At 44.9% G+C, this 18,800-nt stretch overlaps 1 protein-coding gene across 1 annotated transcript; it reads right to left on the bottom strand.

Moving 5' to 3' along the window:
• Positions 1-796: 796 nt before the first annotated feature.
• Positions 797-17,708, bottom strand: hsd17b12a (hydroxysteroid (17-beta) dehydrogenase 12a). The gene is made up of 11 exons (XM_076271572.1): positions 17,465-17,708; positions 8,495-8,541; positions 7,493-7,568; positions 5,668-5,775; positions 5,023-5,087; positions 4,852-4,896; positions 3,885-3,919; positions 2,930-3,011; positions 2,470-2,535; positions 2,161-2,310; positions 797-1,909 (listed from the first exon to the last, which is right to left on the bottom strand). The coding sequence occupies exons 1-11, from the start codon at positions 17,628-17,630 to the stop codon at positions 1,802-1,804; spliced, it is 948 nt and encodes a 315-aa protein (XP_076127687.1). The 5' UTR covers positions 17,631-17,708; the 3' UTR covers positions 797-1,801.
• Between the last annotated feature and the right edge of the window lie 1,092 nt (positions 17,709-18,800).

Below are 18,800 nucleotides of genomic sequence, written 5' to 3'. Positions count from 1 at the left end.
ATACTCCTGTTCATGCATCTCATTAATGTTTGTTTTGCATAAAACACCCATTGTTTATGACGCATCCATCATGTTTCAGTTCTGGTGGAAAATTGGGCCTGGTTTATCTCTGGCCTGGTTCAGATAGGGTTCAAATAATTCTTAACGTGACCGGTTCAAGAACGGGTTCGCTGTCGCCTAAGGCCTAGATATGAAAAATCTGGAACTAAGGTCATGGGCCTAAATAGTTTTTTTTAACTAGGCTATGTAAGCTAGCCTACGCTAGCCTAGAAATCTAGACGCGCCCCTAGCGGCAGGGCTAGTCTAGGAACTCTCCGTTGGCTTGTGAGCTCCAGAAATCGAAACTCAATCAGGCCAATGAAATCGTGTATAGAGTCGTTAGGTGGGCTTAACATAATGATTGATGGTAGAGTTGCAACGGTTTGGCTTGAATTCCCTGCTACTTGAAAACAAATAAGATGGATGTTGCTGTTGGCGAACAGTGTGACACGAGTTAAGCTTTTATTAAGTTCGCAAACGTTTGAACTAGCCAACTAGCTCCGCTGGTGGGAAACGCATGGGACTCATAGCGCTGCCGTTGTCCTATTGCGTGTAGAGGGAATTTGAAAGACAACTGATTATCCCGCCCCTCGGACTGAGCACTGCGAACGGTGAGTGCCCAGACCCTACATTTTAATGTGGGTCTGGCTCGTCAGGCTAAGCCTACGAGTCATGCCTCATTAAATCCCTCACTCAGCAACTGCTTCCTCACTTTCATCTAACAAAATTCTCATCTCTCAAGAAAAGTAACAAGGGAGAAGTTGAAAACTTTATTAACAAACAAGATTGTATGTCACATATTTGGCAGTGCATGTTTCCATACAAAATATTCATGAGAGGGCATTGGTTGGAAGTTACCTCTGTCAAACAAACACTAAATTAGGCCAAAAGCCAGTGGTGAAAATCCAGCCAAACAAGATTGTGCTACACAATAAGATAACGCAGCGCTGAATCCACTCCATTATGGGTTCATTCTTTGGTAGTTGATGGATGCGCTACTTTTAAAATGCAACCAACTGCTCACGGGACAAAAGGTCCTGCTCATTGGTCTTCAGATGATAGCTTCATCTTACATTATAATATTGCCATGGTGTTTATCGGCTAAGACTTTTGGTTCCATTAGAAGTAGCCTACATTATGGAAATCAGTGAAACTCACCAATACATTTCCAGCACCTTTTAAATATTCAAAACCTAAAAATATAGTAGAAAAAGATGGAAGATCTGAACCGTAAGAATAAACCTTAGGTGGTCTATAGAAAACAAGGCACGTAGTGAGAGGATGTTTTGGTCATGCTATCAAGATTCAGGGCACTAAGGCACATAAGTAATCCAGGATGTGGGACATAAAACATGGAAAAAATAATGAATACAAACTTTCCGTTGTTCTGAAATCTACATTACTGAACCAACAAGATCACAGTTTGTAAGCCTTTTTTACCTGTAGCAGACTTTTTGCCATTTGTATACAATTTCCAAAAAAGACAATACAGTAACACACACACACACACACACACACACACACACACACACACACACACACACACACACACACACACACACCTTGGAAAGGAAAACAAATAGTACAAATATTCAAGCAATATGTATATAAAAAAAACCTAGACAGATACAAAAACATACAAAGTCATTGTACGTATGGATATGGCCAATGGTCTTCCATGTAAACTAAACAGCAGGGGCTTGTACAGTCAAGTCTGGGCCTGAAGTTTTTCTTTGGTCAGCTCAGGTCAAATCCGATCAGCTTATCTCAGTTTTCTCCTCCTCAGGTAACCTCCACGCTGAGCCTTGTTCATCCGCGCACCGAGGTAGAGAACCAGTTGGATGGGTGCGAAGACAGCAGACCACCAGCCCTGCAATTTCAAAACAGCATGAATTAAAAAGGAGACTTGCTTTACAGACTGCACTGTGCAGTCCTTCAAGTCTGGTTGATGTTTATTACAGTAGGTGGATTCTTTTCATTGGCTCTCTAAGCATCATGTAGATAGGAAATAAAGGTCCGAACTAAACACACAGAGAGAGAGAGAGAGAGAGAGAGAGAGAGACAGAGAGAGAGAGAGAGAGAGAGTGTTTATTGATCCCTAAGGGGAAATTCAAGACCTACCATAAACGCGTGGGGGAAATAGCCATTAGTTTGATCTTCCAGTCCGACGGTTTGCACCTCAGCAGCAACATAACGATCAGGAGTGGGCTTGTCCAGGGTGGGCTTCCTGATCTTGGTCATCTTGGTGGCCACAAAGAAGGGGAGAACACTCTGTGGGGACAAGCAGACAGAAATTTTTATTTATAATAATAATAATAATAATAATAATAATAATACTACATTATTAATGACTAGGCTGGCTAGGCTAAGTCTGTAAGAATGTGATTCATGTTAATAAATAATATGGAAATAGTCATTTGACGAATTTACCTGGATAATGATGCCCTTGCACTTGTACTCAGTATGGAGTCCACGAGAGAAAAAGTCCACAAAGGCCTAAAGAAGAATCGTAAACGTGTCTGTTAAACTACCATCAGATAAGACACAAATGAAGAATCGTAAACGTGTCTGTTAAACTACCATCGGATAAAACGTGTGTTAAACTACCATCAGATAAGACACAAATGAAGAATCGTAAACGTGTCTGTTAAACTACCATCGGATAAAACGTGTGTTAAACTACCATCAGATAAGACACAAATGAAGAATCGTAAACGTGTCTGTTAAACTACCATCGGATAAAACGTGTGTTAAACTACCATCAGATAAGACACAAATGAAGAATCGTAAACGTGTCTGTTAAACTACCATCAGATAAGAGACACAAACAACACAAACAAATAAGCAGGCCCACAAGTACGAGTGAAGACAGCAGAGGTTGGGCACTTGCCTTGGAGGCGGAGTACACAGTCAGCAGTGGAACAGGATACATGCCACTGGCTGAGGAGATGTTCAGAATCACACCTTTGGACCTAGAACACAGAGACAGCAAATCCTTTAGAACCTTTCAGAATCACACCTTTGGACATAGAACACAGACCTTTAGAACCTTTGTTATGGTTTGAACGTGGCCTTAACTATTCAGGACCCACAAAATGCAGCCCTGGCAGCAATGAAGTGCTTTTGTGCATATACACACAGACACCATAGACCAATCGTGGTTGCCTGGTGTGTTGCCATGGCACCAGCTTTGTCATGCAGTGGCCCTGCAGCTGTGCTGATGTGCTTGTGTGAGGGGCTGGGGAGGCGAGGACTGCTCCTATTACCACCACATTTGTTAGCCTCTCCTATTGGTTTGACGTGGGACTCACTCCCCAGCCAATGAAAAGACTACATTTTGTACATCCACCCACACACATATTCTAAGTAGATGCTTTTCAATTCACACAATGGAGGTGGTGGTGGTGGTGGGGAACACCCTCACATGCGCACCAACACATGTGCCAACGCCACTTCTATATGGCTTCAATTACAGGCACTCCACAAGAACCATGACCTGGACAGAAGGTGGGAACCTGCCACTCAGAAGGCCAGTTCCTACACCACTCTGGAGCGCACTCAGAAGGCCAGTTCCTACTGTACAGCACTCTGCAGCTGCCAGCTCAAGTGTTTCAGTCACAACTAGTCAGGACAACTGGTACAAGTACTTAGTCTGGAGCATTGCATGCATAATCCAAAACTAATCTGAGAAGTAGCCTAAATGACCCATTATGGAGGAGAACTTCATGGCTTCAACACTGTTCAATGCCATCTAGGTACTGTAGCAGTTAGTGTAGAAGTTAAATCCAAGCTTGCACCTGCAACATACTATATACATACTATACAAGCGATGACAGTCTGCTTACCTCTGAACCATTCTGGGCAGCACCAAACGAGTCATCTATATGGGAAACACAACATAAGACCAAATCAGCACAGGAGCATGTCACATGAAGCGTTGTGCTACATTCTACAGTCCTGCTGAATTTGTTCATTGACAGAATTCAACTGTTTGGTGTCATGCTTGTATGGGTGGTGGTGATGGGGCACTTGATAGAAGTACGAGAGAGCGAGAGAGAGAGAGAGAGTGTAACGCATTTGTCCCGAATTTCTTGACACAAACAATGAACAAAAACTATCATTCCTCCTGGGGGAAGTAGACAGTTGTGTCCACCTAGCTGCTGAGTACATCCAATCCTGCCACATCCTGAGAGAACAGCCCATGTTACATGATGAGTAACATAATAATCCATAGTTTTTTTTATTTTTTTTTCTGTTAATTTAATAGCCAGGTGTTATTTTTATTATTACTATTATCTGTATTACTATTATTGTTGTATTGAATGCTTTGGCAACACTGTAAAATTTACATTCATGCCAATAAAGCTTGTTGAATTGAAAAATTGAATTGGGGGGAGAGAGAGAGAGAGAGAGAGAGAGAGAGAAAAAAGAGGGTGTGGGAGAGAAGGTAGTGCGTAGGCGGTGAGAGCAGACAGCATTGGTGTAGTTTAGTGTTGCTCTGGGAACAACATGAAAACTGCAGGTACATCACCAACTGCAGGTACATCACCAACAGAGAAAGAGGTGGATGGTGTATGAATGTGTTGGCCTGTTTTCTGGACTAAATATAATACATATAGAACCTGTGAACGCTTACTTAGAAAACAGAGCTACATATAAATATAAAAGGCAGCCTTAAAACAAATTGCACACTTAACAGAGAAGTGCATTTGGTTTGACTAATTAATATAATAGCAGTTGATTTTCAGTTTTCATGGATCCGTTCAGGTCTCGGAGATAAACTCAGAAGATTGCAAATATGATGGTTCTTACATGACACACGGATGTGATGTTGACATTGATCATGGTAGTGATGAACTAAAACAAATGAAACAAAGGAGAAGGGTTAATTAGAAAGAGGTCAGTCAGTGACCGTGAATTCCGCCAACTGCCTCTTGCTTAATTGTAATACTAAACAACAGGCCCTGATGCAGTGTAACTCACGTTTTCCAAGTCAGGTATATTCAGGTAAAACTCTGGGTAGGAGTAAGAGATTCCAACATTGTTCACTGCGAAGAAACACAAATAGAAAAACAAAGTGTTACCATCACAGTGCTTTACAGCTCTCAGTGACTGTTCCCCTCATCACCAGAAGGGGGCAGTAGAAAAATAAGAATGAGCCAGACTTCCCCGAGACAAGCATTAACCAAAGTTTATTTTATCTACAAATATAGCCATTACAAAAACTACGGCAAAATAGATTTCAAAAACTACAGAAATAATATTCACATATTAAATGAGCACACAATGCTTCACTGACTTCATTACCACACACATAATTCATCAAATGTTATGTGGATGGAAAAAAAAAAAACTTGTTTCACTCGAAAGCTAACCAAATACCAAGGGAACACAAAACAGGTGTGTTCGGGGTGGCCGGGGGTTGGGGGGGTTGTGCAGTGAACATTACGTTTGCGGATACTGCATATTTTGAGAAATACCGATAAGGAGCATATTTTCACACCGATAAGGAGCCTACACACAAAGCGCCAAGCATGTGTGAGTTAAGACAAGAGACACCGTGGAGTTCACGTGAGAAGGAGGAACACGCGCTGGCAGCACTCTACAAGAATGAGGTCATCAACTCACCCAGAACTCCAATTTCCAGCCCTTCCAGTCCGGCTTCAATCTTTGGGTAGATGTCCGCCCCTCCAAAGTCCACAGCTATGGTCTTGGTCTCCACCTTGTACATGCTCTCTGTTGGATTAAAGACACATCTCAATGTGGCAGAATGGCTTCAATCATAGTCTACAACCATTCACTAATTGATTTGAGATGTAAGATGTATATAGAACCAACATACAAGTGTGTCTGTGTGTGAGCGAGAGAGAGATAGAGAGCGAGAGAGAATGTGTGTGTGTGTGTGAGAGTGAGAGAGAGAATGTGTGTGTGTGTGTGAGTGAGAGTGAGAATGTGTGTGTGAGTGATAGCGAGAGAGAGAGAGAGAGAGAGAATGTGTGTGTGTGTGTGAGAGTGAGAGAACAATGAACACATTACGTCAACTTCAAACCTGCGACATGATCTCTTTAGGAGTTTCAGGAGTTTGGCCTGTATGATTTGGCATGAGAGTACATCCCTTCACGCCCTGAGAATAAGACCTCAGTAGCTGCCAACAAATTTGAGTACCTCTACACACACAGGCTGGTAACAACGGCGCTAGCAAACAAGATCAATTTCTCCCAGCAGGGGGAGCTGTATACCACAGAATGCAGCTTCCGACACACCTCCCTTCCCGCCTTTTGCCGCGCCTGCTGCAATTACAATTTATTGTCCAAAGACTCGTTTGCCGGCAGCGCTCTGGGGTGAATTATGGGAGGAAAATTCCTCCAATGTGCTACGAGCAAAGACTGCTTGTGCCAGTGCAGAAGTGATCGCTCACTAAGGTGACATTACAGCAAGCTCCATACACACCCCATGAAGGACAGGCTTGGTGATGAAGAAAGGAGGAGAGGTCAACTCGAAAATTCAGCCACAAAGTCTACTGGCCAAATGAAAGGAGAGGGGGGTTCTTTGAGCGGCAGCATGGTCACCCTCGCCCCCACCCGTCCTTCCTCGTCTGTCCCCGAGTGGCCAGGCTGAGCGCGTGATGGGAGTGCCAGGGTTGGCACAGAGAACTCTGGCTCATGAGGACCCATACCCACCCCCCCCGCCGGGCTTCAAGCACGACTGTGGCAGAGCAGCACTCTGGGTAATTGCAGAGCCCCGGTCCAGCCATGCAATGCAGTCACAGCCATTGTGTGGTTACATTGCTGAAGGATTGTGTGTGTGTGTGTGTGTGTGTGTGTGTGTGTGTGTGTGTGTCGGACACAGGAGCTAGTCAAAAGCAACAGGATTGACTCTAAAGGCCCCACTCCCTAGTGGAGGATGAAGCGGAGCAGGAAGAGCCTGCTGAGGGTTATGTAGGGGAGGGAGGGAGGGAGGGAGGGGGAGAGAGAGAGAGAGAGAGAAAGAGAGAGAAACAAAGAAAGAGAAACAGAAGCCTAGGCTGAATGTTGGCCTGGTTGTGTGATGGGCATACGCAGCCCCCCCCCCCCCCCCTTCCATATGCGCTCAGGGCCCACATCTCCTCTCCATGACGACAGATGTCATTTGAAAGAGTTCCAGGCTCTTACCACGGGAGGGTGAAGGAACAAACATCAAACATTTGATAAAAACAAAAAACAATCATTCTTCAGGCGTAACACAGCGAATACATGGAGAAGTACATCAGCCATCCAACAATGCCAGTACGTCTCAGTGCATGTTCACCAACACGACATGCCATTGCCAACAGGATGTTCAATATCAATGCCCAGTTCTCAGTGTCCCGTCAAAGAGGAAACCAAGGACTGCAAAACCACAGTAGAGGACAGCCTTCATGGTGACCGTCTTCCACCTTCAGAGTAGAACATACGCACCGAGGTCAAGGACTTACTGAGTGATTGGGAGACGTCATCTAGTCTCTCCTGGGAACGACTTATGAGCATCAAGGCAAAACCTCTTCGAGCAAGCTGTAAAAAAACCACACAGAAAGACAACGTTTTAACAGCGCTTTAACAGCGTTTTAAACCTAAAGGCTTTATCTGTCTTGACTTGAACTCGAGCCCTTACGGTCCCATGTTAAATTACAATGGGAGATGGAGCATGTGGGAGATGGAGCATGTGGGAGATGGAGCATGTGGTAGATGGAAGATTGAGAGCAACACGTGAACGTTACTGGTCTTTTGTGAGGGAGAGAGTGAACAGAGTGCACAATGTGTTAATACATGTGTGGTGTATTTAAGTGTATGTTTGCATAGGGTGTGTGCGTGTATGCATGTGCTTGTGTGAGTGTGTGTATGCATGTGCTTATGCGTGTGCACGTGTGCATGTGTGTGTGTGTGTGTGTGTGTGTGTGACTGTGCGTGTGTGTGTGTGTGTGTGACTGTGCGTGTGTGCGCGCGTCACTGTGCGTGTGTGTGTGTGTGTGTGACTGTGCGTGTGTGCGCGCGTCACTCAGTGTATTAGAGGCAGCCGTGCGAGGGCTCCTCTTTCACACTAATACTCTAAAGGCTCCCTGCCCTGGTCTCTCGTCCTCACACACACACACACACTAGTTCTCTAAAGACTCCCTGCCCTGGTCTCTCGTCCTCTCTCTCACACACACACACACACACACTAATACTCTAAAGGCTCCCTGGCCTGGTCTCTCGTCCTCACACACACACACACGGCTCCCTGCCCTGGTCTCTCGTCCTCTCTCACACACACACACACACACACACACACACTAATACTCTAAAGGCTCCCTGGCCTGGTCTCTCGTTCTCACACACACACACACACACACGGCTCCCTGCCCTGGTCTCTGAGCAGAGCCTCTAGTCCTCACTCACACAGATGAGTCACTGCGCTTCTGAGGAAAGAAGAAAAGAAACAGGGGCCGGAGGAGACTCACCTCCTCAGCGTAGGATTTCCCAATGCCGTCCGTGGCGCCAGTCACAACTGGAAAAAAAGACAGAAGTCAGTCAAGGGGTTCCGCATCCTCATCTTACGTTCCGCATCCTCATCTTACGTTCCGCATCCTCATCTTACGACAAAAGCATTCTTTTTTTTTATTATTTATCTAGCATTTACAGAATGTTGGAGTCAACCCCAACACAAACTTTCAAATTCTGCACAATTAAGTGCAGAGAAGAATCTGTGTAGAAAGACAGACCAAAGAGATTCAAAAAGTCAGGTAAGATCCAAGCCCCATATCAGAAAGAACCGCAAACCACTTGCACAAAAAGCTCACTGAGGTAACTATTCATACTGATCAAGTGTTATAATGTATAGAGCCAAGTTCCTCTGGCTCCAGGATAGCACATTGTGAAGACGTGTAGATTTAAGCATCTAAAGGCTAATGCATATTTGGTACACTTGTTAAATATAAGCAACAGTCAAAACAGACCGTTACAATACATCACTGGGCAAACAGTAAACCTCCATCCCATGTATTACACCCCCCCCCCTCTTACTGCCCCATGCATTACCCCCCACCTACTGCCCCATGCATTACACCCCCACCTACTGCCCCATGCATAACCCCTACTGCCCCATGCTTTACACCCCCACCTACTGCCCCATGCATAACCCCTACTGCCCCATGCATTACACCCCCCACCTACTGCCCCATGCATTACCCCTACTGCCCCATGCATTACACCCCCCCCCTACTGCCCCATGCATTACACCCCCCACCTACTGCCCCATGCATTACCCCTACTGCCCCATGCATTACACCCCCCACCTACTGCCCCATGCATTACCCCTACTGCCCCATGCACTGGGCTCAGTTCAACTGTGTGCTATGCCAAGTGTGGTAGTTTGTTTTAAACACTGCTGGTAACGTGGTAACGTGGCCAAAAGACAAATGCATTACGTTAGTTCTCAGCACAAACTAGTCATTCATGTCAGCAAAGACACTTTTACACTTCAATGCAGCTTCATATATATCCTACATGCACAATATCCTACAAGCACAATGACATTCACCACACACATGCGTGATTACTATGGGCAGCGGTCATTCACGAATACTGTGCAGCAGACAGGGGAAGGGATGGGTCTGATGACCAGCACAGAAGCGAACAGAGGGGGGTGCTGAGGAGGGATCCTGAGGGAGAGCTGTGAGAGATGCAAGGCTGTGATTAGGGGTGGGGACAGAAGAGAGACATGCTCACTATTCTACCCTGAGGATGGGGACAGAACAGAGACATGCTCACTATTTTACCCTGAGGATGGGGACAGAACAGACATGCTCACTATTTTACCCTACGGATGGGGACAGAAGAGACATGCTCACTATTCTACCCTGAGGATGGGGACAGAACAGAGACATGCTCACTATTTTACCCTACGGATGGGGACAGAAGAGACATGCTCACTATGCTACCCTGAGGATGGGGACAGAAGAGAGACATGCTCACTATTCTACCCTGAGGATGGGGACAGAACAGAGACATGCTCACTATTTTACCCTGAGGATGGGGACAGAACAGACATGCTCACTATTTTACCCTACGGATGGGGACAGAAGAGACATGCTCACTATTCTACCCTGAGGATGGGGACAGAACAGAGACATGCTCACTATTTTACCCTACGGATGGGGACAGAAGAGACATGCTCACTATGCTACCCTGAGGATGGGGACAGAAGAGAGACATGCTCACTATTCTACCCTGAGGATGGGGACAGAACAGAGACATGCTCACTATTCTACCCTGAGGATGGGGACAGAAGAGACATGCTCACTATTCTACCCTGAGGATGGGGACAGAACAGACATGCTCACTATTTTACCCTACGGATGGGGACAGAAGAGACATGCTCACTATTCTACCCTGAGGATGGGGACAGAACAGAGACATGCTCACTATTTTACCCTACGGATGGGGACAGAAGAGACATGCTCACTATGCTACCCTGAGGATGGGGACAGAAGAGAGACATGCTCACTATTCTACCCTGAGGATGGGGACAGAACAGAGACATGCTCACTATTCTACCCTGAGGATGGGGACAGAAGAGACATGCTCACTATTCTACCCTGAGGATGGGGACAGAACAGAGACATGCTCACTATTTTACCCTACGGATGGGGACAGAAGAGACATGCTCACTATTCTACCCTGAGGATGGGGACAGAACAGAGACATGCTCACTATTTTACCCTACGGATGGGGACAGAAGAGAGACATGCTCACTATTCTACCCTTTCTGAGCAGAAGACTGGCTTCGGTAGAGAATGATAATTGATTCTGGTCTTTCACAGCAGAAAGAGAGAGAGATTAGTCCCTTAACCATCCAGAAGCACTTTTGCTGCTGAGGAGGGTCACTGGATGGAATCCCCAACATGGACTCTCCAGCCACCCAATGAAGACAAAAATAAACACTAAACAGACGTGCTGGGCAGAGATGGACACCCTCCGATAGCATTCAGTCCACTAAGTCCACCAGTGATCAGTAATAGAGTCCTAGACTGTCAGACTCAAAAACAACCTCTCTACATTTTCTTTTTCTAATAAAGGAAAAACTAATTTGATGGATAGGTGCCTGCCCTCTCCTACACCCCAGGACACTCGGTCCAGGAAACACTGTTGCCTCGAGAGCGCGCTGAACTAGGACTCGAGCAGCAGACGTGACATCCAATTACAACACACATTCCAAAATAATATGAGCGCATACCACAGCATGCGACGTCTTGACAGCCACTGACAACTAGTGACAGGAAGATGTATATGGCATTTAAAGAAGGCCAAAGCCACGTCTGTTCTCTAGCACATACACCTGAGAATGTGTGTGTTGGGTTGGGCGCCTTACGCCACTCTGCCTTAGCTAGTCATGCATGCCAGCACGTAGCTGACACATGGACAGGTTGGTTTGGCTGTGAGCTCTTTGTGTGACAGCAGGTTCACAAGGTCAGAGTTCGAGCAGATTAAATCTAAGCAGGTGAAAAAGACGACATGAATGAGAAGATCTTCATGCAGGCCCCACCTTCTAGAACTTTTGAAAAGGCCCCCCATGAAGGTTACAACTTACCAGGCTGCGTTGATGAACAGCCAGACCCAATACATCAACACTGTGCTGTACTATAGCTGAGAAAATAATAATATGTTCATTTCTAATTCCAAAAATACTGGTTGCTATAGGTAATAAATCTGATGAAAGCAAGGCATCCCACACCAATCACACACACACACTCCCAGCAGGAGTCAATTCCCGCTCACGTGAGCATTACGTCAGCCACCAGTTACGCAAGCACACACGTCAATCACACCAAAGTGACGGACGCTCCACAGAGGTGTCTGAGCACACATGGTAAGTGTGTGTGTGTGTGTGTGTGTGTGTGTGTGTGTGTGTGTGTGTATTGGGGGGGGGGGGGGGGGTATGGGTGGTGGTTAAGAAATCAGCAATAATGCCAGGCGTTTTAAATCATCTTCCAGTAATCACATAGTGCATGGGAGAGAGAAGACAAAAGAAATGGAATTGTGGAAAACTGCCAGGCAAGAACGCCCTGTTCAGAAACACCAACACCCCCCACCACTGCAGATGCAAGCGTCCCAAACACCCCCACCACTGCAGATGCAAGCTTCCCTATTCCTGCATTGAGAAAAAAAAATCCCCAGGCTAAAAAAAGCTGCAGCTGGGCTAAAAATAGCAGCCTCGTCTGGGGCCACCTCAGCACCTGAATACTAACAAGACGCTCACTCACCCTCCTCCTCACTCTGCAACCCTCACAAGCCCAGCGCCCCAGCCAGCATTGCCCCCCCCCTGCATGTGTCTGTGGGGGTTACGCGGTCATGAACTCCCACTTTACTGGCTGCATTAGGATTCCATTCAGTGAATACCCATTTACTATCGAAAACTCAAAAACAGCTGTCCAGCATTGCCCCTCTTTGCAGGCTGTGGACTACAACTAAAAAAGGTGAATCTTTCCAATAGGGTGCCAACGTACCCCCCCTCTTATCCAATCAGAGTTGGATGTGGCGAGAGCACCCCCCCTCTCATCCAATCAGAGTTGGATGTGGCGAGAGCACCCCCCCCTCTCATCCAATCAGAGTTGGATGTGGCGACAGCAGCAACTGCAGTCCTTGTGTGCTCCACGAATGCAGCGTTATGTAATCTGTCGCATCCCTTTCTCCCTACCCTCTCTCTTCCTCTTGTGATCCCCTTCTCCCTGCCCTCTCTCTTCCTCTTGTGATCCCCTTCTCCCTGCCCTCTCTCTTCCTCTTGTGATCCCCTTCTCCCTGCCCTCTCTCTTCCTCTTGTGATCCCTTTCTCCCTACCCTCTCTCTTCCTCTTGTGATCCCTTTCTCCCTGCCCTCTCTCTTCCTCTTGTGAATGAACCCTTCCTCCCCCTGTGCCAGGGCTGAAGCAAACACACACACACACACACACACACGGCAGCTTTAAATAGTACATGCAGTCACATGGCCAAAATCAAAAGTACAAACCAGATCCGCAAGACCAAAATAGCTTTCTATATCAGGATGAAAACTAGAGGTATAGATATTTTTATACACTCTAACACACACACACACACACACACATAATAGGGAGGTTTGTGGGGGTATAGATATATTTATACACACAGATAAGCAGAAAAAGTTTTTTTGCACCCGATGACTTCCTAATCTGCCTACGTTCTGAAATATTTAAGGTTAATAGTCAAGTTACCGTCCAGTCGAAAAACTGGATATTCCAACTGTTCAGAGAGAAATCAAGGGCAAAATATGAAGACTGTGGATCCAAAATGCTATATCTCCATTTTTAAAAACACTAAAAAAGGTCAGGCTATTTAATTGTGTATTTCAGGTAATATCAATCAAATTGCAGTGGAGTACAGATGAATCAAATAGCAATACCCAATTACGGTTCTACTGAACTTACTTGGAAACCAAAATGTAAAAACAAAATTATGAATAATTATATTCAACAGTGACATTAGAAAAACAAGCTGTTGATGGTCATCTATTTGACCAAGTAGTCAAGCCAAGACCTGACAGAGTACTTAAACTAAGAGAAAAAGACGTGAGGAACAGCGTTAAAAAAAGTCTTGCCTCTACCTAAGGCTGTGCATCAATCTAGTGATACACTGGACATCTACACTCTAGTACATACACTGCCATGTATTTTACAGACAATATAAAACACGACCGTGTCTACAGGGTCATGTGAGGCAACACAGTGTGCGAATTACATCTCTAAAAGCAACATTTGAGACACTCTTAGTCTGACTGAAATGTAGTAGCCCTGTATAGGACATCAACTGGTAGCCTACGCACTAGCCCTCTCCAGCAAAGGCAAAATCTTCACAATTCTTAATATATTTCCTAATATTTTTTAAGAATTAGCCCAGATAAGCTACAAATAAATGGCATCCTAAAAGTGCAAGTGAGACTGGAATCGAGTGCATGAGCTCAAAGTACAAACACAAACACTTCCAAAGGGACTCAGCAGACGGGAGATTTCCTTTTTCTAAATAAATAGATACAATGTGGAGTCGTGACAGAAGAGGAGGAGGAGGGGGGTGGTACGGGGAGGGCGGGGAATGAAGGGATGTACTAAGAGGAGAGGGAGAAAAAGGAGGGGGCACAGAGAGAGAGAGAGAGAGACTCCAAGAAGAGTATGGGTTATGTCTCCAATTGTACAGATTCTATTTTACCCATCAGCCTCAGCTGCAGCACGTGTCAGAGAGTGTGTTCCATCACATGAATGCCAGCGTTTCCCTCCCACTCAAGCCCCTTAGACACACACACACACACACACACACGAACAGAAGAGATAATCACAGCCAGTCACCATTCACAGGCATGCCACATTCACAAGCAAGGAGACTCTGAATAAGGGCTCATCCCTATGTAACAGTGCAATGAATATGCAATACAGCTCATTCTAATACACATTTCCCCCACAGCAAATGATGTATGTAAAGCTTTTAAAATGAAGTGATTTAATTTTTACAGACAAATGGCTTTACATCAAATCATACCTTCATCTGTAATGCTATAATAACTTCATCGAATTTTTGCAAACAGCCAACACCATGATTTAACTGAATTAATTCTACAGCACCATAGAAAGAGCTAAAGAGCTATTAATGAACTGTTCCTGCAAAGCAAAGCCATTTCCTCAGACTAAATGTGCTCTGTTCTCCTGGGTAACACACTGTCCAACTAAACCCAATGTGACGGGCATCTGCTCAGACAAGCCCTGGCGCTATTACGCAACGAGGATGCTGTTGGTCCGGGAGGAAGACAGGGAGAGGGTGAGAAAGACGACTCAGTTCATAAGCAATGCATCTGCTTCTCAAAGAAGGGTTATACAATCCCACACCCACAGTCCAACCCCACACCCACAGAAAGGTAATTATTTGAATCATATTAGAATTTTGGTTACAAATGTAAGATATGATAAATATGACAACTCTGTCTTGAGATCCAGCACAAAGTGGTTTAAAAGTGAAAATAATAACGATGAAAAATCATTTTCGGATGCAGGCTATATCCTGTAGCGTCCAAATGCCCACAGCACAGAATAGCCCTTGAAAAATCCTCTTCCAATGTAATACTCGCGTTAGGCACAAGGGGTCTCCATCACACATTCAACGCCACGACCCAGAGTGGTTTTACGTCAGAATAATAATTGAAAAAGCAGCCTCCGATGTCTGTCTCCAAGTAACTTCTGAGGCAGACAGGGCAGAATGGAGCAGGAAGAAAACCAAATCAAAAATCCATCGCTTTCCCGTATACGGCCCTATTCTGGTGTCGCAAACGACGGAACTTGTTGGTCTGGTTGCTCCTCGTGCATGCATGTTGCAATGGAGTAACACGATCATCTGTCTTCTAACCCACACCCTGCCATCTATGAAATACTAATCACCAATCCAACTGGAACTACATTACAAGTTAAATGTATCTTAGTGTTGGTCTCTACCCGTGGGCTAGATGGCGACGTGTATGATGAAAAGCATCATAAATCAGCACAGGAGTAAATTCATTGTGCAACTTTTGTAAGATAAAACAAAAGACCCGTTTAAAATGTTTGTCTTAACTGTCTAACATTATTGCGCAACTATGCTGAAGTTGTATTTCAAGAATGTCAGGACTAAAAACTAGTTCTCCAAGATGAGGCACCGAGTCAAATAGAACACTTGGGATTACACTCATTGTAAGTGAATGTGGCGGAGACTAGTCAGACAGGTCCTGAGTTCAGTCGGTTTCAAGGAGTGGCGCACGAACTCAACACATCGCACGACAAGTTGTCTAAAAGACACATGTACGAACCGAGCACGGAAGAAGTCGTTTTAAGAAGCCGAGTCTGCCTTAGCCATGTCATGTTTAGGTTTAAGTATCTTCCGCCCATTGCGACAAGCAATTCAACCAGTGTTTCATGCGCATGTGCAATGACAAAGCATTGAAATGATTTGGGCTATCGTCATCTGCGTGAAATTTGTCAGTTTTCCTTTGGAGCATTATATCTACCTGGAAATGTAGCCTAGTCACCTACATGCACTCCACCTATGCGACACACCAGTCATCCTTCGCTAACTGCACGTGGTAACGATGAAGACTGCATACCGATGCAGGTGCGTGTATACCGATCACAACTGCGTCATCTTGAATAACAGTCTCACACAATGAACATTCAGTTAATAAAATAAATCAGTTGCCATTAAGGGTCCCTAATGGTATGTAGAAGGATTGAGAAAAGACAGCAGCATTTGTTCAAACAGAACAGCCGAATTGTCTGGCAGAGCAGGACACCGAGGCTTCTGGTCTCGTTGGTGGAGAGACGCAGTGTCAGACTGAACAGAGAGAACTGGAGAACTGGGTCAGACATGGCCGGGGATATGGCTCCGCGGGTCAGACTAGGCCGGGGATATGGCCGGGGATATGGCTCCGCGGGTCAGACTAGGCCGGGGATATGGCTCCGCGGGTCAGACTAGGCCGGGGATATGGCTCCGCGGGTTTTTTTCTCGTTTTTTTCCATGACGTTGGTACAATTATTACCGATAACTCCCAGGACTAGTGGAATAGCTCTCGACAAATAAAACTGAATATTTGAAACACAAATCGTATTTACCTTAGTAGTGAATTTTAATTATATTCATTGCTATATTATACTTAATTGTTCGCATTAAATGCTTAATTGAGAGTGTGAATCTTTAGAAAACAATTCACTTCATATTTCGTCATTTATAGTAGGCTATATGTTTAAGTAGATTAATGTTATACGTCTCGGTTACTTAAGTCTTCTGCCAGTGCACATAACTTAATTTATCATCATGATGTCTAACTCACTCATTTTTTTTTCTATATTATGTGGTTAGCTCTGGCTGGGTCCTCACCTAGATATTACAGGTAATCAAATTTGCGCATAAATGTGTTCACTTATGGCGCAGTCATTCACTCACTAGCCTCCCTACCCGGAACGCTGCTTCTAGCAGTCTATCATCACTTCTAGCCACAGCCAAAACAGCGCCCAGTTCAATCCATAATAGCCTAAATGCACATAAACATACACTCATTTCAATCAATTATACAACTACGCTACTTTACAGTGGTGTCATTCGAAGGAACGATTCAGATGAAGAATTGTTAACTGCGTATGTCATTCCAGAGAGATTTGACAACTTATGTTATCCACATTGCAATTTATAAGTGCTAGTTCAACCAGTCGTCACCTAATGGCGACCGCTCAATGGAACGAATCACCTCGGCTACTGCTGCTACAGCGTTTGAGAATAAAGCTAGTAGGCTGTTTGAAATAACCTGGTGAATCATCATTATCTTGAGAATGAACTTAAAGTCTGTGGGTCCTTCAACAGTGAAAAGATGTTGACCTTTTGTTGGAGGTGAAAATTCAAAGACCAACTCACCTGCCCATTTTCCCAATTTAGGAGAAAGTAAATCTCCGTTCCCAATAACCCATATCCGAATGCCGGTGATAAGTTTATAGAGCAGCCACAGCAAGAATGAGGTCGTGGTAAATGCACCGACCCAGTAAAACGGCGTTTCGGCAGAATGAAGCAAGTCCAACGCCATGAGAGCGAATGTCTTTGTGCGTGAAGTGACCCAAAATACGGCAATATGCACTAATGTAGAGCAACAACGTGCGAGCCCTTTATAAGCAGGTTGTAGCTTCACACTCCCACAACTCCCCCAACACACCAGACTATCCAGATTTATGTGCACGCCCCCCACCTACTCTATACACTCCCGGTCAGCCCTCTTCTATTGTTGGTTGGGTGCCGTTTCTGTCTGCCAATAAGTACGTCCCTTTCATTGGTGAATAGCTCTGCCAGTCAGAAAAATTCCATTCTCATTCATTCCATTTTCTGTACGAAAGAGGTTGGGCCAGTTTCGATAGCGGGTGATAGGGGATTGGCTAATCATTACGGCAGCCTCTCTGCAGGCTTTTCATTGGCTCTTATTCAGAACAGGTTTTTCTGTTTCAGTCAGGATTACGAAACACTCCAAGCCCACGCTTGCCAAAGCGGCGCACACCACTTTATGAATGGAGGGTCGCTCCAATTGGCTAAAACAAAAACTATCATCCCACCTTCATGGGTGCTTCTGGAGAGACGCTATTTGTTTGACGAAATGTCAGTTTGGCTAAGGCAAATTGTTATTCTGCAGAACAAATTAATTAATCAAACGAAAATATGTATAGGCCTATTAAGCTAATTACGCTTAGTGTGATTAGTAGTGTTTATAGGACTGTGCGTTTTGTGGTTAAGATAAATACTAGCCAAACCTTAGGTTCAAGGAAAATTTCTATCGTGTAGCAGGTGTGCGAAATGAACTACAGCTCCCAGACTCCAATGGCAGCACTCGCGAGAACACATCGTATAGGTTCACAAACACGGAAGAAGACCCATGATTATGTAAACATCAAGGCAGATGGCAGAGAGCCTCTATTCCTCGGCATGACACTGATACTGAAACGCAGAGCTCACTACATTGATCAACACATAGACATCTCTTTATGACGCATACATAAGCAAAATGCGTTGTATTTGTGACTAACCGGAGATATTTTACAGAAAGAGATAGGGAGGACTACAGGCTTGCAATGATGACAGTGTCTTAGTCTGTAGGCTTGATATTACATGCATTCCTACTGTCGCCATTCTTGCTTCATTTACGGAATAGACCTGTAACTAAACGTAAATACCAACCAAACGATATATAGTACTGGACATTTGGTATAAG

This window comes from Alosa pseudoharengus, unplaced genomic scaffold (genome assembly GCF_046254945.1).
Source record: "Alosa pseudoharengus isolate Yale_2024_CS ecotype anadromous, Long Island Sound unplaced genomic scaffold, YU_APseudo_1.1 YU_APseudo_1.1_scf_10, whole genome shotgun sequence".
Classification (NCBI taxonomy): domain Eukaryota; kingdom Metazoa; phylum Chordata; class Actinopteri; order Clupeiformes; family Clupeidae; genus Alosa; species Alosa pseudoharengus.
This window is presented reverse-complemented; position numbering and strand designations above follow the sequence as displayed.

Bases quoted from the DNA above. Each gene is read 5' to 3' on its own strand.
- hsd17b12a (XM_076271572.1), bottom strand. From the start codon at position 17,630: ATGGCGTTGGACTTGCTTCATTCTGCCGAAACGCCGTTTTACTGGGTC. The intron at 5,776-7,492 runs GTAAGTCCTTGA...TTAATCCAACAG, and splicing joins TGACGTCTCCCAATCACTCA to AGAGCATGTACAAGGTGGAG. The intron at 5,088-5,667 runs GTGAGTTGATGA...GTTTCTTCGCAG, and splicing joins GCTGGAAATTGGAGTTCTGG to TGAACAATGTTGGAATCTCT.